Raw genomic sequence first — 26,264 nt, 5'->3', positions numbered from 1 at the left:
GTTATTTATCCAGGTTGGAAAGATCCCACTAAGTCACCTTTTTTCCACACGGAGCAGTGCTAGTTCTCTCAGGCTCTCCTTGTATGACAGCCGTTCCATTCCCTTAATCATGTTTGCTGGACTTCAGACTTTTTTGAAAGCCTAAAAGAATATTTCAAGACCCTGGCAGCTGTTTCTGTCCCTGTGACGGAAGAGCAATTTTTATTGCCAATGTAATTGCAGGGGGGGAGTGCATGTGCACGTGAATTGACTTACACAGTGCTTTTTCTCCACCTTGCTTTGTCCCATTATTAGTGCTTATGATCATTTTATCTGCTTTCAGTTTTGGTCTGAGTTATGAGCTCTGCCCATCCAAGACATTGGGTACCCCTTTCAGGTTTCCTGATGATGAGAGTCCCTGACCCCTGTTAGCTTCCTGTCAGTGTAGAAAAGTGAGAGTGGCACTTAATTCACTACCAAGGCATGTTATATCAGGCACTTGGTCCTGCTGCTCATTTCTGTCTTAGAATTCCTGTGAAACGTGCTTGGGGAAAGAGGTGCTGGAAGCAGATGCCACACAGTCATTGCTGCCTTCAGGGCACAATTGTAGGTACCCCCTAAGCCGTGCTAAGTCTGCCTCTCCCAGTCCTCAAAAGCACCCTTTTAATTTTATTTTTCTTCTGGTACTGGTCTGGGAGTAAAATTCAACCAAATACTCTTCTTTGTGTGTGTACACATGGGCGTGCAAGTGTATGGCTGTGTAAAAATCCATGCAGGTGCATGAAAAAGTATACTGGAGAGATGTCCCTGTGACAAATCCAACCTGTGTGGCAACTTTATAGATGGTAGGAAAGGTTTTTTTTTTGTGGCAGAGTGGCAGATTGATTTTAGTAACTGCTTTGAATTCCTTATCTCCCACATGCTAATTCTTCCCACAAAAAGAGTGACTTGTGAGTACAAGTGCCTGATGTGAGTTCTCTGGAAGGCCAGGGACTGTCAGCCACTGGGGTGGCTCTCTGTGGTCTGATAGCAGGAGACAGATAGCTGGCAACTTGTGGAAAGTCATTCTAGGAAGGTGAGATAGTTGGACTGCTATAGAAGTGGGCTGTACTTGGCATAGTTCTCCAAAGCAAGACAGATTTTGCAGAATTTGTTCAACATAATTCAGTACTAAAGTGCCTGATAGTGGCTCTGGCACGTTTTCCATCTATCGCATCCTGTCTTCAGATCCCCGTGCCCGGCTGCCTGCGTGCAGCCTTCTCCCTGTGCACTCAGCTGCCTTGACAACCACTTTGCACCACAGCCATTGAGCAGCCATCGAGGCTTCCACATTTCTGGTTCAATACATGGGATTGTAACCAAGGTGGCTTCAACTGATTGCAGTGTTTTCTGGATCTTCTCCCAAGCAGGTTTGCATCTCCTGCACGTGTGGCACAGATCTGTGGTGCAGCAATAGAGGCTGTCTCATGAGCAGCCACACAGTTTTCATTAGTAGAAGAGTCTTCTTCAGAGCTGAAAATATCCTTTATTATGCAGAAAAAACAATTTCAAATCAGCAAATTTGAAAAAAACATGCTCAAGCATGTGTATGGTGTGTTGTCTGGCTAAAGCAGGACAAGTGAAATGCGCAGCACGTGCATCATTGTACATGTCTTAGTTTTTCTTAATCATCAGTATTTACTGGGCAGGGAATGTGATCATATCCTTCTGAGCATCCCAAGAAATTCCTGGTGAATTGGCCAGTCTCTCAATACAAGCTAAACAGCAGGACTTTGCACAAATTTATGTGGCCACATAGATTCCATTTCTTTTCCCTGTGAAGTCACTGCACTAATTATTTTGCCAATTGTTTAGAGGGCCTTCAAGATGAAAGGTGTGAATTAAAACAAGCAGAAGAGTTCATGACTAATGGCTGTCTTGGCTGGCACTTGACATGTATCTGAAAACTTGTGTTTCTTGTTTCACTATGGGCTGCCTTTATACAGGGTAAATCTTATTTTCCAGTACCATGCCATGCTCTCATACAGGCAAAAATACTCATTGACATCTCTTATTATTTAACTTACCATAATAAGTTTGCTGAGTAATAGTTACTCAATAATAAGTGATTTTTTAAAAATTGTTGCCATAAATATTCTTAACCAGATAACACAAGTGGAGGTCAGATTTGAGAAGGGTTTTTTGAGCAGCTACAATCATTGGAAGTACTTGGTGAGAAATGTGGGACTTTTGTTGACCATGTGTTATTCTGGGAAGCGAATTTGGGACAGCACAGGTCTGCCCTGCAAGTTCTTGGGAGCTGTCTTCTGATGCAGGTGATAGAAGACAGCTTGGGGGAGAATGACACAAAGTTGTAGAATTGATTTTGGGAAAGGAAGAAGGGAAAACAGCAAAATAAAGCCTGTTGGCTTCAGGAAGGGCAACTGGAACCAACTTGGAGATGCGTATGGAAAAAGCCTAACAATAGTTAATGACCTCTGGACTTGAGTGAAGCTTCTGATGTGTCCTCCCACAGTATGCCCACCGTGAGCAAGGAAACTCAGGGTAGGTACAGCTAAAAGTCAAAGCCCAGGGACCGCGTGGGGTCTGCAAGAGGCTGTGCTTGCTTTGGCATTCATTCATTTCATTAATGTTGTGGATGATGGAGGAGAAAGGATGTTTATTAAATGTCTGCGGCACACCTCACAAGGAGATGCTATGAGCACTTCAGAGGACAGAACTAGAGTTCAGACTTACCTTGAGGAACTGAAGAAACTATGAAAAATAGCAGCCAATGCAGTGAGATCAAAGTCCTGTGCCTGGGGGAATGATGAATGCCATGAAGAAAGGGGAGGGATGAATGCCCAGGCAGTGCCGCTTGAGGCAGGGATCCGGACTAGTGTTGGTCAGACACTGTGTTTAGAGATGGCATTGCAGAAAGGACAAACAGCTGGCTGAGGTGTTGGGAATGTTGTCTGTAAGGCACATGTGGTAATTCTGCTATGCAGCTGGAGCCCAGAGTTCAATTTTGGGCTCTGTAATCCAAGAACAATGTGGAGGAGACAGCAGTGGTCAGAGGTTTAGAACACATGAGGTGTGCATGAAGGTTGAAGAATTTTACTAATTTATTTAGTCTGGAGAAGAAAAGAGGAGAGATATGATAATGGCATTCAGATAGGTAAAATGACAGCTTTGAGAGGAAAATAACACTTTGCCTGTGTTCATGTGAGCAGAATAAGGAATAACTAGCTTAAATGACAGCAGAGGAGATTGCAGCTAAACACCAAGTGAAACTTTCTAGCAGTGGGGAGTTTTTGCACTGGCACAACTGCTAGAGGAGCCTCTGGAGCTCCTGTCACAGGAGGGCTTTTTAAAAAAATTAGTAAGAAAAGCATCTGTTGGGACTGGTGGGTAAGTTTGGTGAGTGACTGATGTGCCTCTGTGTGTGGGAGAGAAAAGATGGCCTCGGGGAGTCCCCTCCTGTTCTAATTCTGGGATATAAATTCAGTTACAAAGCTACAGTGGTGATTGAACAACCTCCTGAAAAAGATTTGATAGATGAGGCATTTGGCTTACTGATACTCAGCATGCTGTGGTTTAGAATCTGCATCTCATTCAAACCTATCTCTGATTTCATATCCTCTTTTTTCTTTGCTAATATCAGAATCTTTTGTAAATGTAAGCATCAGCACTGAGTCAAATTGTTTCCCAAAGATGAAACTTTTCCAAATACGAGCTCAACTTGAAATAGAAAGACGAATTTTAAAATTACTTTTTTAGCTCTGCAAAAGGAATTGGAACACATCATTTCTGACATTTCTTTTTAGAGTTAGCTTGAGACTCTTCAGTCCTCACCTATCTTACCTTGTACAAGTTTGTCTTCTATAACATTTGTCTGCCTAAGAGTAAATTAAATGCAGAATTCATCAGCTGTTTGGACAGATGGATAGATAGACATAAAGAGCATTGTTTAAAAATAATCTAAGCAAAGCTGAAGACAGGTTTGGGGGTTTTTTCTTCTACAATGTGATTTCAATCTGAGTACAAAATTGCCCTTATTTGTTGCTGAGTGTTTTAGTTGAGTTTGGGGCAGTTGTGGTGCTCTCTGGTGCCCTGCAAAAGCAGAAGGCAGATGGGAGAATTATGCAGAAGGAGGGGATGGTTTACAGGTAGATGCATATGCTGGTGATAGGAGGGAGAGCAAGGAGAGACGTTAGTATCTTAAAAAGAGTGAGTTAAAGGCCTCAAGGAAATGGCAGATTCAGTGTTTGTCATTTGGGGAATCTTCAATAAAAGCAGCAAAACCACTTTCTTTCACAGCAGCAATCACAAGCACCTTGGGAAAGGTGGCTCTGACCAAATGTTTGTAGTTACTTGTTCCTCCAGTGTTGACTATTTTGTGTTAATTCACTCAGCTCAGGAACTAAACCTGCATTTGGTGCTTTATTTTATTTTTATCCCCCACTGAGGTTTCTGCTCATCAGCTTCTTCCAAGTACAGAAGATTTTGCTTCACCCCAAAAGAGAAAGAAAGCTGAAAAGAAAAATGCAATCTAAAGGCCAATTTGTCGTCATTTGTATCTGAATGCTCGATGGGGAACTACTAGTGTTAGTCTCTGCAAAGTGCCCTAGGTGTGTCTATTATCTTCTCTTTGGAAAAGAAAAACCCTACCTTCTCTTTAGAAAAGAAAAACCCATATTTTCTGTGGACTTGCAAGCAGAAATTGTCACATTGACAAAAACTAAAGCAAGAAAAGAAAATTTGTATGCCCCATAATGATCCTAATGTGCACAAATGCTTGAATGATTTTTAAAAGTGTTTCTTGGAAGTGTGTCTTAAGCAGAATTGTAGGGAAGAATTTAAAAGGTTGGCATTTAAAACCTGTTGGCATTATGGAAATGAATTAATTTGGGTTTAAAAATAGCAATAGGAGCAAACTATACTTTCATAAGTTCATAGGAACTCAGTGTTGGAGCACCCAATAGAAGTGCTGCAAGCAGTGTAAATGCTTGAGATAGAAGTGAGGGCCACCTGCCTGGGAGTAAGTTAGAGGAAACTTATGTAAGTTTATTATGGCACATCTAACTATTGTAATGAATATATTTTCAGGAAGAAATGAAATTAAATATATTATGCAAAGATAAGAGAGCACATTACCAGGTTTTTCTCTGACAATAGATGCAGGGTTTAACTTCAGCTGTTATTTCTAAACAACAAAAAAAGTAGTACTGGTGATAGAGTCTTTTGCTACTTCAAGGCTCAGTTGTTCTTGGCCAACAACCATCAGGTAAAGCTTTGAAAAACACTTTCTGGGGAGCAGATTTGTTTGTGCCTCTTTTGCCTTTCTTGAAATGTCTCAGCACCCTCAGTGAAAAAAAAAAAGGTAAGTGATTTTTCATCTGGGCCATATTGCATTACTTCATGTGCAGCCATGAAACCCAGCTGATGTTCCCTGTGATAACTGTGAATGATGGAGGAGCTCTTGGAGCCATGCAGTGAGATAAAGGGATTCTTCCAGGACTGCTCTTTCTCAACCAGCAAAATCACAGCTTGGGGAGGGCCTGACTTTGCATCTGCTGCGAATTTTACATTGTTCTTTCTTGTTGTGTAAGGCATGCAGTTACCACAAGACAGTCCTGTTTGTGCTTTATGCTATAGCAAGGCAGTGGTAAATACAAGCTGGGGAAAAGAGAGGTTGTTGCCCTGCATTATCCTCAAATTGAAGCCATGGTGTACACATTGTACAAGTAGTTTTCAAGTAATGACTGCAACATTATTGTAGCATTAGAGTTCCTTAAAAATCTGCAACTTCAGCCACCTTGCACAGAATTTACGGGATTTTTTTTCTTTCTTCTTGGTTGTTTCTTAAGTTTTGAGTTTAATGCAGAGAATAAAAGCAAATCCCAGAGCTTTGTAATGCAGGTGGAGGTTATCACAAGGTATCTCATGGTTTGCTCAGAAATCTTCTGTTGTAAAAGAGAAGTGAAAATAGGTGTGAGATTTGTTGCAAAGGTAGAACATAGGAGTGTCTTTGTGTTTTAAAGTCAGATGTTGTAGTCCCAATATTTTCTTTGCCCTGACTTTCTCCTCTGCTTCTGATTGTCCATTTTTGAGCGATGGGCTCAGTCTTGGCAGTGAAGGGGGCCTCACTTTTTTTTCCATGTTTTTCTATGGAGTCAACTTTAAAGTTCATCTTTTACCTGTTTTTACTCTTTTCCCAGACCCTGGCATCTTTATTGCTTCTCAGCGATCTTTTCAAGTGCCTCTGTCTGTGTCTTCTGTGCACAATATTAATGTTTCTTTTGGTGGGCTGTGCAAGCACTTCAGTGAAGTATTTCCAACTTTGATGGTTGCTGTTTTCAGAAAGAACAGCTTAAGTACTTTGCTACTGATAGATAAAATCACTTGGGTTCTACTTTCTTCCATATCAAGGATTTTAAATTATCATAACATCACTGCTTTTTATCAAGCTCCATAGTAACATTACACATTTGCAAAGCTTTAGAGGGAAAAAAATAAGAGCATTAATTGGTAAAGTTTTTCTATTGGAAAGTAGACTTTTTCTGCTTCCTCTGTGCATTTGTTCTGTCATTCAGATTGATTATATGCAGATTTTTTGGGGATTATGAAACAAAAAGGACATGACTCCCTCACATGTAGAACTAGAGTTTTCTATCTTCTTTGTATTTTTGTGGGGAATATAAGAAAATGTTATGCCTAGAAAACAACTGCTTATCTCAGTTAACAGTGGATGAGTCTTCTCACAGTAAAAGATACACCCTGAACCAAGACCAGACAGGATGCAACGATGCAGGGGGTGACAAATTAAGACTGCAGGGCCAGTCATGATCTCTGATACCTTAGATAAGTTGAGAAATATCTTACTCAGCAACTACAGTACCTGGAAGGATTCCACTGTTTATTTTAACTGACTAACTAGAAGTAAGGATTCTGGACCTACAAATAAAACCTTTGTGGAAGCAAGTTGGAAAGGGAGTAAGATATATAATATTTGGAGCACTGCAATTCTGTATAGTCAATATATTTTTGAGCTAGGGAACCTTTCACAGGCTTTTGGCAAACAAGCTTGCAACAGAGCCATGATTACATATTTCATAAAAGGCGTTCTCAATTTTTAAATACAGTGTGCTTGCCAGAGGTGATGGATGAACATGTAAGGGGAAGACTCCAAAGCAATAAAATGCAACTTTGATGATGGGAACACTGCAGAAATAGGAAGACTGTATAATAAGATAGATAAATGCAGACAGAAGAAGGAAAGAAAATTTCTTTGAGCAAATAAATGTTTTTAAAGCAATGTTTGCATGATTATCTGACCTTAATACCTTGTTTCTGAATAAATAATTTCTTGAAGTTTTTGTCTTCTACATATAACCAAACAGAAATAACCTTACAAATGGAGCAAGTTTTCTGACATTCCTGTAGAGCTGCATGCAGTGTATTTACCTCTTGGGTAAATGTGGTATACTTAACAGATCTCAAAGGAAAAAGCAGCAATTCACCTCAGGCTGGGAGCAGCCACAAGTTACCTGATGATTGTTTAGTGTCCCAAGTCTTTCTGTTGGACATCTGCACAGAAGTGTTCATCCTCTTGCCATGAGCTCACAGAACCCTGGTTACCTTGTCCACTGTTTCTTAGTCACTTTATTAATTTTCTGGTTCGGTGGCTTGCAAGCAGCATTTACTGAAAACACTCTAACCACCACTCTCTCTTTTCACAGGATTTCTGTTCATTTAATTTTCAAAATTACTTGCCTGGTTTCTCCTTGACCATTTGTGTGGTGTCAAAGAGTCTGAATAACCCAAAATACAACCCTTCTTCACTTTCAGAAGAATGGAGAGAAAAGGAATTTTGACCTGCCATGTTAAGGTTTATCAGCACCTCTCAATCTCATCTCTGCATGGAATACTTATAGCAGAGAACAATCTATTTCATTCATATCCATGGGATTCCATCTGACCATAAGGATCTACCCTTTGGGATTTGGTTGCTTCCAAGATCTATGGAGGTGTGAAGATAAAACAGAGAAGCACCTGTTTTAAGTGAGTTACAGGATAGGAGAGCAGACAGTAAACCAGCAAAGGTTATAAACATGAATTTATCTTCTTTGAATGATATCTCAGGACACTTTTTGTTTGTCTTCTTAGGCTTGTCTTTTTCACTTAAATAGTGGATTCATTCTTTCCATTGTTTGTATAAAGAGATAAAGTTGGGTATGGCATTGGACAGCATATGCAAACATAATGTAGCATAAAACACTGTGAAGCAGTAATTGACAAATATGTCAAAGAAAATAAATAATCAAAATATCAGAGTCCAAAGCCAGTCCCTGGGGAGTTCTTGAGCCTTACAGCCACCAGCAGTCACAAGGCTGAGTGGGTGACTCCAGACAGTCACTTTTGTATTCAGGTCACACCTCATCCTCTTCTTCAGTTACAGCTTCCACCTGATATGGTGTCCTCTCTCCAAACACATCCTGACAAAAGTCAGGGTAAAGACTTTTCAGAAGGAGTGGTTAACACATTCTCTCTGTATAGAGAGAGAGGAAAAGATTAATTACTAAATGTGAAAACTGAAAATATAGATGTGTTCAGAATTATGCTCAACACCTCAGGAAAGGGGTAAATGGTGACTCTTTTAAGCTGCAGTGCTTTGTTTGCCAGAAATTAAATCTATTTGGAAGGGGAAGAGAATGTTTCTGCAGTTGATATCCTCATCTCAGAGAAAATACAAATGGTGGCAGTTCCTAACCTTCTTGGATGATCAGCTCTACACAGCTACTCATTATGAAGCTGACTTGTGGCTAGAAGAGGAGTGATACCAGGTAATGCAGGAGGGCAGGAAAGGTGTCCATAAAGATGTATTTGACTGTATTTATTAAGTCTTACCTTTACATAAGATTCTTAGCTCTTAAGTGTTCTGTGCAAAGTTATTTCAAAATAATTTTATCACTAGCTTTGTAATATCCGGAGTCTTAATCCTTCTGTTTCTTTTTAATGTTTTACTGGAGAACTTGGAGGCCTTTCATTTTACTGAGCATATTTTGTTTTAAACTCCAAAACTCACACAGAAATGCAATCTATTGCTTAATAATTTAAATATAACTTTGTCTTGTATGATTTTCTAACATAGGAGTTTTGGAATTTGCTGTGGACATTTAAAGTAGAAATCTTGTATCAAGTCCTTTTTTTTTCCCTCTCTTTTTGTTTTCCTTTTAGAATAGGGGATGTCATGGTGAATGATGGATTTCTGTGAGACCTCTTTCACCACAGTGATTCATTATTTAACATTAGGTGGTCTCAGTTCATCTTCTTCCTGGCCACTGTGTAAGGTGTTCTTTAAGGCTAACAATACTGACTGGGAACAGGGCTTAGGCATGCACAGAAAGCAGTGTGCACAGCCCAGTGTTGCAGTCTTGGAGTCACTGGGCCTGTACTCTCTTCCCAGAAAACACCATTCTCTGGCATTAATTAGAGCCAGAGCCCAAGGAATGCATGTAGAAGTTGACTCATGTGACTCTTCAGGTCACTGGCAAGGTCAGGTGCCAGGCATGTTCTGGGAATATTTCTGGACCACTGTATGGACACAGAGCTCCAGTTTCCAGGATGCAGTCAAAGCTTGCCCAGAGGGTAGGATGGATGGAAATAGGTGGTTTTCCTTGGAGCTGAGAAATATTTCACAAAGTGCTGAGGCTCCTCTTGCAAGAGACCAGCTCTGGTTTGCCATGAGCAAGCTAAGAAGCTGCTGAATAGAGAAAAAGCACTTTGCTGCAGAGAGAAGATTCAGTCAAAAGGAAGAAGCACTTTAGTTATGACTCCACAAATACATCTTTCAAGTAAACAGAAGTACTTTCAGAACACCTCAGTGTCCTCTTTTGCATCAATGAAAAATATGCAGCTGCTCTGCAAGGGACTGGCTGTCACCAGTTTGACATTATCAGAAAGCTGCTATTTTTCTAGCTTCCCAGGACAATCCCTCATAGGGAAGAAGTTATTATATTTCTTTTTCTTAAGAGATAAAAGAGGGCTGATGACTAATACTGAAGTGAATTGTTAAGAGACTTATATACTTAATTGAGCCTGCTTGTTTGGTACATGTCCCAATTAATTCATTTTTTGTTGTGACCATATTGAAACAACCTACACCCTTGTGACCTTCTCTTATAATTATTACTATTTTCCTCATTTGAAGCACTGTTTTGATTATGTACTCCAAAAGCTCTGCTGAAACATCTGGAGTGCTACCACAGAGTCAGATTTTTCCATTGTTTGGAACTCAAGGGTAGCAAGAAAAAGAATCCTTCTTTATTGAAGTTCTTAGAGGTTATGGGTCAGTTACAGCCCTTAGGGGATGGGGGGTGTCTTCCTTTTTAATTTCACAAAATGAGTATTTTGAATAGGCAGAACTTGTTTTCTGACTAGAAATTTTTTTAAGAAAAATGCTTTGTTGGATGGTAGCACTCAGAGGTGGCTCAGAATTCCTCTAGTATGAATATTGTACATATTACAGGGTCACAGGAGAATGAAACAGCAGTGGAGAAGGTGCTGGCAAATATGGCTGGCCCTAAATTTGCTGAGATTGCTTTGTGGACTCTCTGCCCCAAATGAGGCATTGTTTTTATTATTGCTTTAATTAAATACAGTATTTGACAGCTCTTTGCCTAAACCACAGTGGAGTTGTCTGAAAAGCTCTCTCTGAAGAAGAGACTCTCTCAGCCATGGTAGTAACATCTGCAGTGGTAGCTGACTGTCAGTGAGGGGCTGCCAATGGAGGGGGGGGGTGTTTATTCCTCAGTGCTTCATGGAATGAAGATTTTGCCATTTGTGCCAAACTCCACCATGTTGACTTCTGCTCACTATAATGTTTTTGAACTCCTGTCCCCATCTCCTCTCCCCACATTTGCCTCAAAATGCCAGCCAAGTGGTTTTCCTCCATCAGGCCATGTTCACACGTGCTGGTGGAGCTTGTTCTGGGCAGCGATCCCAGAGGTGATGTTGGCTTGGGGAAAGGTGCTCTGCCAGTGGCATCCTTCCTTCCAGTGGAACTAGAAGAATTACACCAAGCCCCTCACTGCTGCCTGCTGTGTTTAAAAAGTACCCTTGTAGTTCTGTGCACCTCTTATAACAGCAGTCCTTTCTCCTCAGGGAAGAGGACCCTTGCACAGGGTGTTTTTTCACTCAAGATTTGCTGATGCTCTTTCTCTTATTGTTTTAAGCAGTACACTGCTTTCCCCAGTCTCTACCTGTTTTTTTGCTCCATTCTGTCCAAATCAAAACTGGCCATGCTTTCAACTTCTTGAGGCATTGGGTAAGCTTTTTCCCTCTTCTTCATTCCAAGTCCCTTTCTCTTGACTTCCTTACAAACTGCTTTCATATCTGTGCTCTATGCTCTGAGGGGTTTCTTTTTTCTGTATTGCAGACTCTGTCTGTTCCTGAAACAATTAAAATCACTTATTAAAATATAATAGCTCACTGTGGGTCACAGTTTTTCAATGGCCCTCTAAGCAGCTGGGGATTTTGATGCCAGAGGACAGGAGTGCTGGGTAGAGCTTACCTTGGATGCCAACCAAATATTGGGGTGCTGTGTCCTTTTGTTTTAATGTTTGTCTGAGCAATCTTCTGGTCTTCAGAGTCAGACTTCTCATCTGTGTGTAATGTGGCACTTTAGAACATGGCTTTAGTGATGAACCTGGCAGTGTCAGGTTAATGGGTGGACTTGATCTTAGAGGTTTTTTCCAACCTAAATGATTCTGTCATCTATGTAGCAAGAATTCCTGCCTCAGTAGAAAAGAAACTGTCTGAAAATCTTTATTCAGCCTTGAATAACAATCCAGCAGACCATCTCAGACCAGGCTTCTTCATGCACCAGGCAAAGGTGGGCGACTGAAAAAGCCAAAGGAGTGGTTGTTCCAGAAAACCATAATTAGGGGTTAATGCTCACTCTTGGCTTTCTCTCTGTACATAACCTGGTTTAACTCTTTGGCTGTGCCTATGTCCAGAACACTTTGGCTCAGTGTTCTGCTTTAGAGTGTGTATGAAAGATGCTGTATGAAAGATTCATTTCCTTTCCAGCAATGGGAGTTTCCTTTCTAAATGAACTCATGTGCCAGATCACACAGCATGCTGCCGAAGTGCTGTATTTTATATGATGCCTACAGGGCTCTACTGAATGAAATCTGCAAGTCTTCAGAGTTCTGAAGATGGCTTTGTGTTTTTTGGCATAGAAACAGAAAAGCTGGGGCTGGAGGTGGGAAATGGATTGCCATCTTGGAAATTTAACGACCAGCTGTTTCCCTGTGATGTGTGTGGAAAAGTGTTTGGTCGCCAGCAGACTCTGTCCCGGCATCTCTCTTTGCACACAGGTAAGGCAGGGCTTGCTTGTGGTTGTCACAGCACTCGGGAATTCTGTGGGGTTTGTTTTAGGGAGGAGAAAGATGGTAAGGAGAGGAGTGTATGAGCCATCCTCAGCTCACCTGGGGCAGAGCCAAGAGCAGGAGCAGGACACAGTGTCAGAGGAGGCTTAGGGAGTGAACATTTTATTTCTTTGCAGCCTACGTGAAATGCCTCCTTACAAAACCTGTTGATTCAAGTTTGTCCAGGTTCCAGCAGATCAGACTGTAGACACCAACTGATAACCAAGCTCGGTAATGGAGTTCTGAAGAGAAGGCACAGCCTTCTTTTTTGGACGGATTTGGGGTTTTTTTTGAACAGAAATATCATTCCCCTGATGAACTTTTCAAGTGTCACTGAACAACAAAAGATTTGGCCTTGGTGTTCTAGATCTGTGAAACTGAAAGAATTGAGTAACTCATTTGTCTTTGCTCTCATCATACAGTTCTGAGAGGAACAGGGGCTGTTATATTCTATATCAGCTTTCTTAAAGTGAATTTGCTTCAAATCAGCTGAGACAGAGTTTTTATATGGATGGTGCACTCTGTCAGCCTGCTGAGGTGCACTGCATAAAATAACACTTGGATGCAAGAATTTCCCATGTAGTGCTGAGAAATCCTGTTAGTATAATGCCAGTGTATGTTGAGCCATCCAGCAGAGCCATCCTGAAAAGGCTCAGATGCTCCATGGTCTTAGTGGGGTTTCCTTAGTCCTAAGCTGCTTTATGGAATGCCTTTTCCCTCACACTTGTAGCATTATATTTCAAATTTAGAGGAGCAGACCCTCAAAGGAAAAGGTTGTAAAAGCAGACCATAATGTTTGGTTATTTTAATCAACCCTTTGCAAAATGCAGCCTGGGGCATGCACAAAAACTGTGCTGCCAGGATCTAGAAAGGATTAATTTAAAACAAAAAAGAGGAATATTTAAAATTGTGAAGCATCAGAAACTCATGATTAATTAGTTTATTTTTTTTTTGACTGTTCTTTGAGTGATCAGCTTTTTCATTCGTTCATTTTTGGAACTGGACTGATGATATACAGTGTCCCCCTTCCTCCTACCATCAGATATCATTACAAAATCAGCAACTATCAGCTCTCTGCAAGCGATGGCATGGGCAACCTCAACAATAACTAAGTCCAAAAATTTAATAAAATATGCTGGGTAAAGGAAATAGTTGTAGACTATTGACCTGTTTCTCCACTGGCCTTGCTGCAGCTCCCAGAACAGCAGTTGCCCCAGTTTTCCAGTTTATAAAGTTTTATGTTATCCAACTACATATAGTAGAGCAAATTAAAAAAGCTTGCCCTAAACTACCTTCAAATTAGTTGGGTTTTTTTTCTGAGTAATTGCTGTAGGCTACTATAAACTTCTAAAATGTCAAGCTTCCAAAGTACCTCATCCTGAAAGCTGCTTGGAGAAACCCAAAGGAATGCACGCTTCGTTACTGGCAGCTTTCAAAGCAGCTGGCTTCAGACTGAGGTATACACTCACATCTTTCTGCTCCTTTTTTCAGAAGAGAGAAAATACAAATGCCACTTGTGCCCCTATGCTGCTAAGTGCCGTGCTAACCTGAACCAGCACCTGACTGTGCACTCGGTGAAGCTGGTGAGCACCGACACCGAGGACATCGTCAGCGCTGTCACGGCCGAGGGCAGCGATGGAAAGAAGCACCCTTATTACTACAGGTGAGCACCCAGGCGAGGGCTGTGCACCAGGCACCGCCTCCTGTGCCTGCTGAGGATGTGTGACAGGGCCACCCTTCTGGTGCTGCAGGCTTGGAGCCATGACTGTAGTATTTGTCTTGCCTGTATCTGGGTTAGGATGAGCAGCAAACCCTGGCTGGCTGCTTCATGCTGTTTGATTTGGCTGGCCATTGGGAAGGACTCGGGGGTTTGCTGTGGGGTTGGTTTTTCTCAGAGGTTTTGTGAGGCAGCTGGGCTCTTAGAAGCCCCTCTAACTTTTTAAGCAATGTTCCTTTAAGTTTTGTGTTTGGAAACATCCCATCATATACATGGATTCACAGTGAATCTAAAGCCCGGTGCCTCCAGTCGCCTCTGATTGTTCCCTTGTCCTCAGCCAAATCTATGAAATCAAATAGCTTAAAAGTGTTATGAAGAATTGTTATATCAATCTACACATTTCTTCTGTTTGCTAGAGGTATATACATTCGGTGAAATGTATGTACATAGTGAAAGAAAGAAAACCTTCAGGAGAATTTGCCTGAAAAATTGAAAGGGATTCTTCTTGTTCTATGTGCACTGTTGTGCACTCTGCAAACTGTGATGTGCACTCTAGTGGTCAAGCAGATTACCAGATCACTCTTACTTTTAGTCAAAGTGCCAAGAGCAGACTTAATTACAAAATCATAGAACTAAGAAATAAATGAGACCTGCTGGATTAGATTATCTAGTGCTTCCCCTTGGGAAAGCAAAATAGTGCCCTGGAGTATATGCCTTTTCCAATCTTTCTAGCTTGTCTTAAATGTTAATGGCCTAATCAAAGCAAGAGGAGGACTCTGCAAAGAAAGTTAAATTAAAGGATCCTTTCCACTCCCTCTCAGTATCACTCTGTTTATGTGCTGGCTGCAAAATCTGTATCCCTGCTAATTATTCACATAGCTGAAGACTGCTGTTTTCCAGTCAAGCATAAGAAATGTTTGAACCCATTTTTACTTGCTTACACTGAAACTACCAGGCAGTTTTGCACAAGACCCCAGTTTAGCATGGGAACCATTCCAGGGCTTGAAAATCACTCCTGGAGTGTGCAGCAAGCTCTCTGTTTGTCAGTGTATCAGCTGTACTAAACATCTTGGCAAAGCTGCAGTGCCTCTTATTGCCCAAAGGAATCGGTTAGGTGATGCACAGCATCTGGAATCTGTAGTTTTTAATTAACTTTATGATTATTTAGCATCATTATAGCATGTACAGGATTGTTGCATTGTGCCTGCCCTTAATCACATTGGCATGGCCATCAGTTCAAAGGCAGTTCAGCAGACAGAAGAATTTTGCAGTGAACACTGAGCGGTGAGGAAGAGCAGAAAGCTGTGCTGTGAGTTCCTTGCAAATTTGGGGAAAGGTGATTGGCTTCTGTTTGTGGTTTGGTTTTTAATGTTTCTTTTACTCTTGAATTCTCTTCTGCCTGCAGCTGCCATGTGTGTGGGTTTGAGACAGAGATGAATGTCCAGTTTGTCAGTCATATGTCCCTCCACGTGGATAAGGAGCAGTGGATGTTCTCCATTTGCTGCATGGCTTGCGATTTTGTCACTATGGAAGAGGCAGATATGAAGGCTCATGTCAACAGCAAGCACACAGGTGATGATCCCTCTCTCCCAGCTGCAGTGATCTCTCTCTTCCTTGCTTTTTAGGTGCAACCTTCACACTTCCCATTAGCACTCTGCTTTCACTGAAATGCTTGCTAATTAAGGCCTATCTCTCAAAGTTGAAGAGAATTGGACTCCAGCCAGGCTAATAATCTGGTAGTACAGATCAATTTTCAAGCTTAGTGAAATGAAGGACTACTTAGCCCTTCTTCTTCCTATTCCCCTTATCCCCCAAATCTCCTATCCTGCTGGAGTCAGTCAAATATTTCATTTGTTTTTCTGGTTTACTATTTCATCAAAATCTTGCTTTGACTTTAGCGACTTTGTGCTAATTGTGCATACCTGGCTCTAAGTCTGAAATAAACATTATGTTGAGCTTTGCTCCTGGCTGTGTTTGCCCCCCCAGTCCATCAGTTTGGGATTTCATGCTGATGTTTAGTTGACACTGTGATTCAGCAATACCATAAATGTACTTTATATTAAATAGCAGAACAAGTCGTGCTCGCTCCCTGGTCCTGTTCACTTAATAGCCAAGGATAAGAGCAATAGCAGTTTTCAAACAAGCTCCATATGCTTAGTCCAACTCATGAAGTCTGGCATAATTTAAGGAGAAGAAAATTGGAATCTTCTTAATTAATTTCTTTTATAAGACCAGGCAGAAGCATTTTTGGTGCCACAAACTACTCACAGTTGTATTTACAATACGGAACCTGATTGCATCCAGCACAACTTTTCCATTGCTAAATTGCTTTTCTTGTCCTACCAGGGTTTAAATTGGGAAAGCAGGAGGGATGAAGAAGAGGTGAGAGAATACAATTGGTTGTGTTCACAGATACATAAGTTAAATGGAACTACAGAAATATGAACTACTGGAAAGCTCTCAAGGGATTTTATGCCAGCATAGCTCTCAGCACTACTTCACTTCATAAAGAGGAGTTCAAGGCAAATGAGAAACACCACCCATAGCTATGTGAAAAGCCTCAGAGCTCAAAAGTGAGCCGTGCTCTGCTGTATTTTCCTATTATTGCTAAAAGATTGAAACTGCTACTTGTCTTTTGATGATAGGCGAAACCCCCTTGTTCTTCCTTCACCCTGCCCAACTGAGCCCCTCAGCTGGTGATTCAGCCAAATGTTCGCATAAATATGGCAAATACAGAGTAAAAAATAGAATGGATTTTCTGGGTCACTTGACTCCAGTTCCTTATTTTGTGATGTTAGTAGGTCATAAAGGGACTGTTTGTGAGGATATTGCATATGCCTTCAAAGAAGTATCATTGTTTTAAATTAACTATTTTGAGAGACAGGCAGCTGTAAACTTCTTGCATTAAAGATTAGGGACCTTTTTAAAATTTCTTGTGTGTGTCATAGTGATAATCAGAGTACACATACATTGTTCTTTTCCAGAACTGCCCTCTATCTGAAACAGGAGTCCTCCATTTCCTCCCTCCACCTTTCATCCCTTTCCACAGAATTTATTCCCTTAGTACATTTCTGGAGAACAACACTCTGCCCTCTAAATGTACACTGAGCCTTTTCCTATACAGAACACAGTTTTCCTGCTGTACCAATCCCTCACTGCATGTGTTCTTGTTGGAACCCCTGCTCTGGACATATGCAATCACAGCTGTACATGGTGAAATGAAATAAGCAGTGGTGGCAGTACAAACCAGCAGCAGCTACTGGGAATAGGTGACACAATAACATTCTGTGATCACATTTACCTTCCTTGAAGGCTCCCCAACACTGATCGTTCATATTCGTCCCCTGTTCTGCTCCAATTCTGCTTTTGTTTTCCTTGACTGTTTCCAACCTAAGCACTTCTCATTTGTAGCAAAAATTCTTGTTACTGGCCCTTCAGGTCATAACCTTGTTCTCTGTGCTATTAAATTTCATTCCATTTGTATTACTCTTGTCCCCAAGGTCAGTGAATCTTTCTGTATGATATCCAGTCATCCTCCCTATTGGCATCTTGGGTCATCAGCTTTCATTAGTGCATTCCTACATTTTTATCTTAAAGGTGCCACTCAGTTTAAAGTTAAGTACACAGGTGCTGGTGTTTGCAGAGGCCTTGATCAGGGGATTGTATCACATGGAGAATTTGAAGTTTTAGTGAAGTGTCCTTTTAACACAGCTCTCATTGAACCAGGACATGGGTGGGAGGGAATAATTCACCCATCCTTGCCTCATTGGGTCATGGCAGTTCTCATATGGAACTCTCCCTCTTGTTCAGTTCTAGTGGGTTTGGGATTTGGACTTCATGCATTTATTGCACACATAAGGAAGCTCTGATGATTTCTTTCTTCCATAAAGAAGCTCTGTCTCTAGGTCCAGTTAAATAACATGCTTTCTAATTATCTCTGAAGGAGATCCTAATAAAAATATATAAATCTTGAGACCATGCTGTTACCTCTGCAATGATTACTGAGGACGCTCTTCAGTACAATGAGGGAGATTATTCTTCTTTATCCTTCATCCCAAATTTACTCACTGGACTCACATGAATGGGAAGGTGGGGGAAGTTTAGCTTGGACCAGTAGATACTTTTGGTTTCTGCCTCTCAAACCTACAGAAATTCTGCTCTCTTTCCAAGTGACAAGCATTTGAACTCAGAGTAATTGAAGTGTTTTCTTGGGATTCTTTTCAGTCCAGAAATGAGGTAGAATGGTATGATCCCTTACCTCTACCATCACAGAAGCACTCAATTGCAGGATAAACTGAAAGATGTACTGTGGTTAAACACTAATAAAAAGGAAGAAGACACAACAATGTTTATTTTTTTAATCAGCTCAATTAATTTCAGACTTGTTTTGAATTAACTTTGAATGCAAGTACTTCCTGAAGTTTAAAACAGAATCATGGAGACTCCGTCTAATCTGAACTAGTTATTGTTCTTTGTTTTTCAGCTGAAGAGAGGAAGACACCCAGTGAATCTAACAGCCCATCTTCATCTTCGCTGTCAGCACTGAGCGACTCTGCCAACAGCAAAGAAGATGCAGATATAACCCCAAAAAACAAGGGGTCAAACAACCTACTGGTCATTTCTGTAGTGCCTGGTAGTCAGACCTCAGTGAACACTGAAGAGAAGTCAGAGAAAGGTAAAAAATTTGTTTAACAAATACAAACTCTCACTCTCTATGCAGTCAATCTGGCCACAGTGTAAGGATTAAGTTTCCTGTTCTATTTTTCAGGCTTTGAATGTGTTTTCTGTAACTTTGTCTGCAAAACAAAAAATATGTTTGAGCGTCACCTGCAAATCCACCTGATCACACGGATGTTCGAGTGTGATGTGTGCCACAAGTTCATGAAGACACCTGAGCAATTACTGGAGCACAAGAAATGCCACACTGTCCCCACCGGTGGGCTCAAGTAAGGAAAGCAAGTACACAAACTTTTACTGTGTTAAGCACCTTAATAGTGTGGGGATAGGACAAAAGGAAGTCAGTCAGAAAGGGTTGGTTAACTAATAATCCAGATTTAGGCCTTCCTTGTATTTACATGACCCAAGGCCTGTCCTTCAGGGTGCAGATACCAATCTGCATCATTATTGCAGATTGGTAGCCTAGCAGCAGAGGAGCTGTAACCCCGTTCAAGTCAGAGGAAACAGTATATGATGGGTCCTACAGAGAATGAGGCAGTACTGCAAAGAGCTTTTGGCAAAATAAGGTTTTTTTCCAAGGCATCAGAGCAAAAAGAAGCACCCAGCACAGGCTCTGTTTTGCACCTGGCTCAAAGAAACTAAATCCTGTACAGCCTCTAGGTATGAAGTTACAACCTTAAAGGTTATAGCCTTTGTATACTCCAAGTCATTTCTCTCCAAGAATGAATAACTTGGATGCTTTCTGCTTTGTTTGCATGCCCCACAACAATCACTATTGTATAAATTAAAATGTAATAAGTAATACAGTCTTTTAAGATAAAAGCCCTTTGGTTTTGGCTGTGGTGGTATCCTTTAAGGTCTTTCGGCGTAGCGCAATGTGTCTAGACAATGAGTGTGCCCTTATGTCAAAGTCTGACCCCTGAGGGAAGGAGGGACTGCTGGGGCCATATGCTTGTCTCTGGGCAGGCAGTGTGATGTTATGAAAGAGGCACATCCCTGGCCTCTGTCTGGTCCAGCTGCTGCAGGAAAAAAGCTGGAACCACTTGGAACCAAGCTGGGGTTGAGCACAGGGCTCCCAGCTTCTGCTGCTCTTGCTGAGCAGGCTGATGTTGTCAGTGCGCTGTGGCTGCAACATGAGGAGCACACCATGTCCAACGTTGCTGCTTGCAGCTCCCTCGGCTTGCACTGCAGCTTTGGAAAACTGGTCCTGTTTGCCAGGCAGCCTCTGGTCTCCAGCTCAGTAGTTCCACAGACTGGGATCTGTGGTCACTTGAGATGAGATGACTGAATCTGGGAAGAAGACCAGATTGAGAAACAAGCACTGTGTCAGAACGACGGGATGTCTGCCTTGGAATACAGACCAGTTGTCTAATGCACATTTGGTTTAAGTTGAGTAAAATCTGTTCTGTTTACCAAGGAAAAACCATGACCATAATATGACTCAAGTCTTCCCTACAGAATGTGTTTCTCAGTCTATATTTCTGCCCAACTCAAGTAATAATTAGGTACCTTGAAAGCGGCATCTAAGAAAAAGCTCTGATTTATTTTTTTTTAAGGCATCCAGAAGAGCCTGAAGAGATCTAAGTAAATTGTATTTTTCTGTTTCCTGTTTGCTGTGGGGGAAGAGAAAAAAAAACATGATTCTTCCAGCTCCAGGTCAAAATCTGAGATTCTGATCCAGAGAGCACCCAGCCCAGGAGAGGTATGTGTGCATTGACAGCCAAGTTGTCTGGTGAAAGAGAATCACATTAGAAGCCTCAGTGACAGGCTCCCTCTCTGGATCAGAGTACTTGATGTGCATCAGGAAATGTGTCCAGGTGTTTTAGTATCTCTTTGTCCTCCTGTTATTACTCACTTTCCTCAAAAATCTCTTTATTAACTTGTAGATTATTGTTATACCTGTATGTGCAACCAGATGTAGCAAGGAAAACAAGCTTAGGGAGAGAGAGAATCTCAGCTTAGAAATGATCCAAAATGCCAGAACACAGTTAGCACACCTGCTAAACAGTGAATGTGTGGTATCTAGGGATGTTGGAAGACAGCAGCCAGCTGCCTTAGTTATAAGTTTTTATCCAGCCCTGCTCTCTGAGCTCACCAGTTCCATGTGGAAGATGCGTGCTTGGTTCAATACAGCGGAGACCCCTGGCAGGGAGCTGTCCCCACCAACTTCCTCTCAGCTGCACCAAGCAACAGTGGGTGTGTTTTGGGTTTGGTGGGTGGCCAGGCTTGTTCAGCATGCAGCTCAGGCTTCTTTCCAAACTTTCATGATTCCCTCCTCTACCCTTCTCAGCCTCTCCTGGCTCAGGAACTGGGATGAGGCCCTTTGCCATGTCCACCCTAGGCCGGACGCTTGCTGCTGTGAGTAAGAAGAAGCCACATCCTGTTCCTACACAGGAGCAATTCCTGCCGTGGCAGAGGCAACTGTAGGCAAACACTGCCAAGCACACACCCCTTTCAGCATGGCTAGCTCATCTCCCAGAAATGGGAGTCCCTACAAATCATCCTAACAGCCTGGCTTTCAGCTGCTCCTAGCAGGATACCCAGCAAGCTTATTGTTCAGGGTCACATAAAAGGGAATTCCTAAGCTTTTGCTGTACATGTGGTATTACAAGTTTATTCCATCTTTACTTAAACAGCTGTTTTCATACTCATCTGTAAACACTCACTTTAAACCACTTCTTAATGGAAAAAATGGCCAAAGTGACTTCGTGCAAACACTAGGAATCGTTACACAAAGTACCTGTGCATCAGTCACCCACCCTGCACTCCCCGGCCTGCTTTGGGGGAAGACCCCATCAAGGTAAGCCAGAAGGTTAAAGGGATGCTCCTTCAGAGTGAATCAATGTTTTTCTAGGAATGCCATTAAATGGGCAAACATCCTTTAAGTAGAGATGTGTCAAGGTGAACGAGGTATTGGAAAGAGGCTTCACAGGGAGAACTGAGTGCCTTTTTCTCCTCCTTAGTAGGTCAGAAAGGGGCTGAGTGCCAGGGTTAAAGCAGGAAGGCAGGTCTGCCAGACGAGTGACTCCTCTTTTCTTTGTCCCTGCCCTTCCTTGCTGTGTTGCCAGGTGCCCGTTCTGCATCTACTCCACGAACCGCCCCGCAGCCATGGAGTGCCACCTGAAGACTCACTACAAGATGGAGTACAAGTGTCGGATCTGCCAGACAGTGAAAGCCAACCAGCTGGAGCTGGAGATGCACATCCGAGAGCACCGCCTTGGCAACCATTACAAGTGTGACCAGTGTGGCTACCTGTCCAAGACGGCCAACAAGCTGATCGAGCACGTGCGTGTCCACACCGGTGAGCGCCCTTTTCACTGTGACCAGTGCAGCTACAGCTGCAAACGCAAAGACAATCTCAACTTGCACAAGAAACTGAAGCATGCTCCACGCCAGACCTTCAGCTGTGACGAGTGCCTGTTCAAGACTACCCACCCTTTTGTCTTCAGCCGCCACGTGAAGAAGCACCAGAACGGGGACTGCTCTGAAGAGGAGAAGAAGGGCCAATATTCAACCTCCAAGGAAGCCAGTCCGCTCCTTCCAGTGATCAGCTCCAGGAACCTTCTGTCACCCTTCTCAGTTATGTCTGCCTCCCAGGCTCTGCAAACAGTAGCTATGTCAGCTGCACAAGGCAGCGGGGCAGAGCCAAACTTGGAGGTGAAAGCCTTGACCATCAACGGCACTTCCCTGTGCTTTGATAAATACTGGAACTCAGAGTTTGCCCACCTTATTCCTTTAACAATGTTTTTCCCCAAAAACCACTACGATCTCACATTCCATCCACCCAGACCTCAGACTGCACCGGGGGGTGCCTCTTCACCTAAACACTCCTTCCTTGCCTACCTTGGACTAACAGAAAGGGCAGAAACTGTCTGAGGGCAGTTGCATTCTGTACCAAAAATCCCCCAACAAACCCAGCAGGTTATACATTGCTGCAAAACGTAGCCCCAAGAGGTAACGAACACTTGTACTATATCATTAGTAAGGTTTAGCAAACGGCTCTGTGTGTATACTTATTGCATTGACATGAAAGCTGCTTTATTAAATCTCCAAGAGGTGACCTACTGCATACTTCTACCTTCAGAGGCATGTTCCCAGTACTCTTATCTAAGAAACTATTTGTCTTGTTAAGCTGAAAAAAAAAAGAGTGTCCTTATTGGCAATCAGCACTTGTAAGATGACATATTGATGCATTTTATTTTTGGGCTGTGTTTGCGTGCGGGTGCGTGGAAGAGGGCTGCCTGTAGTGTGCCATGACATTGCTTTTGCACTTCCCTTGGATTGGCTTCTTTAATCATCCTTCTTTTCCCCTTTCCACACACTCCCTCCCTGCCTTCCCCCTGCCTCCCCCTGAACTGTGGAGCTGTTCAGGAGCAATGTTTGGAGCGGGGCAGGGGAAGAACTGGTGTATTATTTCAGTACTGTTTGCAGCTTCCTTTAGTTGTTCGATGCCTTGTATTCAGTTGTCAAGGTTTGAGGCTTTGGGGTAGAACTGGTGAGAAAAAAAAGTTGCTTTCAGCACTGCAGGATGAGAGTATGACAATGAAAAGAGTGTATATCCACACACATGCAGTGTGTGCAGCTTACACACCCACACAGCAGGCCCAATTCTCTGCTCTTACACAGGTGTGACAAACACCTGCCTCTGGGCCACAGCATACATCTTTTGTTTTAAAAGGGCATATAAATATTATATATATATATGCTGTATTATGCAGTAGTTACCTTTTACTTTGCAGGAACAACTTGTATAACTAGAATTCTATGGTGGAAAAAAATCCAACAAGGGGATTTAAAAAAGTGTATGGATAAATTCTGGGTATAAATACTCAGACTAAAAAAAAAAAGGCAGTTTTGCACAGTGCTTTAGTCTTGCACTAGTTTGTTTCTCACTTGCAAAAAAAAAAAAAGAAAAAAAGAAAAAACAAATTGTGGGCTGAAGTTAATAAGACTGTTTATTTGAAAAGGTACCAGTAACTTCTTTGAAATATAAAGCTATAAAAAGATGCTTTTGGAACCATAAAGTTCTCTTTTATACTCTCAGTATTTCAATTGTACTTGCAAATTTGACAGTCCTCTCGCTCCCCTCCATGTCATCAGTAATACTTTATTCCTTTCTGTTGATGGCAGATAGAGTGTGTCCTGCTAGGAAGCTAACTTTGTACTTATTTAATGCTCCTACTTGTGGTCATTAAAATGACATGTTATATGTAGCACTTTATTGCAGGAAGAAGCGAATGCAGATTGGTTGTATAACCTTTGTTAATCTCAAAATGCCAAGAGTGATCTTAATGCAAGAGAAGCTAACTGACCGTTAATTGATTTCTGTTCCTTAGAACTTAATATGTGGGAAGAAAGACTGGGATTAAAAGCACTCTGTTTTACAATTGGAAGTGTAAAATGTGAAGCATTTCCAAATGATCGTGTGATGTACAGGAATGCCTTCATTCTGAATTATTGTTTTCCGTGGTGTCTCTTGGATTTGGATCTGGCTGTCTTTTACCAGCTATTAGAAGTGTCTGACCTAGCTTTTGCCACAGTCCCCTCCCTGCCCCTTGGCCAAGCCACTGTAGGAGGTGCCCTGAGTCACATCTTTCATGCTATCTACCCACCCTTGTGCTGTCCTGAAGGAACTTCCTCTACAGGTTGTTGCGGGATGGGGGAATCCAACCACCCCAGCAGGAAAGCAACGACCCAGGTTCAGGAAGGCATTTCTTGTCCACAAGGGCTCTTAGCCATATGGACAAGTAGAAATGTAACACAATCTTCATTAGTTCTTAAATGAAGCTTGTGTAGAAAGACTTTCTGGATGCAAGACTTGCATCACTTTAACCCATTTGCAAGATTCCTATATTTGTTTTGTACTGAGATGGCCAAACATTCTCCACTGTCATGACCAAATACTTCCTGTATGTGGAGGACATCCCAATCTGTGCACTCCTGTTACCATACTGGAAGCTAGTTACAAGGGGGAAATATCCAAAATCATAGCAGGTTATCATTTGGCATTATTATTTACAGGAGAGAGAAGTCTCACCATTTTTTTACATTCCAGCAGACAGTTTTGGTTCCAGTGAGCACTTGGCGGTTCTGTCTATGCAGTGAAGAAAACCTATCTGCTCCAAACCGCGTGTAAACCTCTGTAAACAGCTTACCTAACTCAGGGCCCTGCTCTCCATGCTTTACTCCATCAGAGCTCCTGCTCACACCTCCCTGGGAGTACAGACAAAATAGAAAATACTGTGTTGGGAAGTACTCAGAGCATAAAATAGTTACTATATTGACAGCAAGAAATTTGCAATCTGTATCCAGCAGCTCTACCAGTTCTGTAAAACACGCTCCACACGCGCATCTCTGACCACACCACAGAAAACCAAACACTCCCAAATCAAAAAGCTTGTTTTTCACACCAACAATAGGTTGTCCTGTACAGCTGTTCCGGAGGAATAAGAAGGAGGAATGTTATGATAGTAGGCCTCTATCTAAACCAAATGGCAGCTTAAGTGGGGCTGGAACTTCCAAGAATGAGCTGCCCGCATGCGACCGCCACATGTTTTGACCATGTTCCACTGCACCAGTATCTGACCTGGCAATGTTTAGTGTACCTGGGAAATTTGTTTAGCACTTTGGAAAGGATAAATTCGTCCTTTCTGGCAAGTTATAGAAGTTTTCTCTGTAAGGAAAAGTGTGTTAGGAGGTTTTTATTTTTTTAAGAAAAAAAATACCCTATTTATCAGAGCTCTTGCATATTAAAATAGTTTGTTTGCAGTTCAAGACTAAAGACAAGAATGTTCTTCAGAGGTTCCCCCTACTGATTATTGACCAACAGTTCTGATAAATTCCCCCCACCATAAAGGTAATTTCATACTGGTTTTCACTATGCATTCTTTAATGAAAGCTGACGTGTTTTTCCATTCAGTAATTCAGTTAAAGTTCTCAGCACTTTCTTCTTTTTTCTTTTTTTTTTTTTTTTTTTTTTTACTTGTTGTATTATGTTCAAATATTCTGTCAAGGTTTGTGTACATTAATAAAAATTTGTATTGTATAAAGCTTTTTGCATTATAAGGCTGTACAGGGTCATTTGACAGTAACTGGTATATTTCTTTGCATCTTATGTTGCATTGCCAATTTCTAGTGTATCCAGTTTGGAAGTACAATATACTCTAATTAAAAAGGTTGGCTATATTCTGGTTTCTTCTGGTTTTCCTTCCTCTCTTTTTTTCACCTTAAATATATTTAGAGTTGATTTGGAGGGATGGGGAAAGGATTCACCTACAAGACAAGAAGATAATGTCTTCACTTTTTTTCTTGTTATCAGTGATATTAATCTTCAATTTTGAAACTGTAAAGGAAAGCTCTGTCTCTCACTCCTGATAAGGAAATACAGCAAATAGTCCGAGGAGAGCTCCAGGACTTTACTCTGTGGGCTCTGTGCTTATAGCAACCTTCCAAGTCAGTTCTGCAAGGGGGATAATTCC

At 41.8% G+C, this 26,264-nt stretch overlaps 1 protein-coding gene across 11 annotated transcripts in view; it reads left to right on the top strand.

Annotated features, from left to right (window-relative positions):
• ZNF827 (zinc finger protein 827) overlaps positions 1-25,971 on the top strand; it is a 127,150-nt gene extending 101,179 nt beyond the window's left edge. For 9 of the 11 annotated variants that reach the window (XM_068187727.1, XM_068187731.1, XM_068187728.1 and 6 more), the window contains 6 exons: positions 12,204-12,341; positions 13,884-14,055; positions 15,515-15,681; positions 18,593-18,784; positions 18,878-19,055; positions 21,855-25,971. In XM_068187727.1, coding sequence (XP_068043828.1) covers positions 12,204-12,341; positions 13,884-14,055; positions 15,515-15,681; positions 18,593-18,784; positions 18,878-19,055; positions 21,855-22,662 — 1,655 coding nt within the window. In that variant the 3' untranslated portion in view covers positions 22,663-25,971. Of the gene's footprint in view, positions 1-12,203; positions 12,342-13,883; positions 14,056-15,514; positions 15,682-18,592; positions 18,785-18,877; positions 19,056-20,342; positions 20,489-21,422; positions 21,587-21,854 lie in introns of all 11 variants that reach the window. The other 2 variants (XR_010998249.1, XR_010998250.1) reach the window with 2 other exon arrangements.
• Positions 25,972-26,264: the final 293 nt, after the last annotated feature.

The sequence above is a fragment of the Anomalospiza imberbis genome, chromosome 4, assembly GCF_031753505.1.
Source record: "Anomalospiza imberbis isolate Cuckoo-Finch-1a 21T00152 chromosome 4, ASM3175350v1, whole genome shotgun sequence".
Classification (NCBI taxonomy): domain Eukaryota; kingdom Metazoa; phylum Chordata; class Aves; order Passeriformes; family Viduidae; genus Anomalospiza; species Anomalospiza imberbis.
This window is presented reverse-complemented; position numbering and strand designations above follow the sequence as displayed.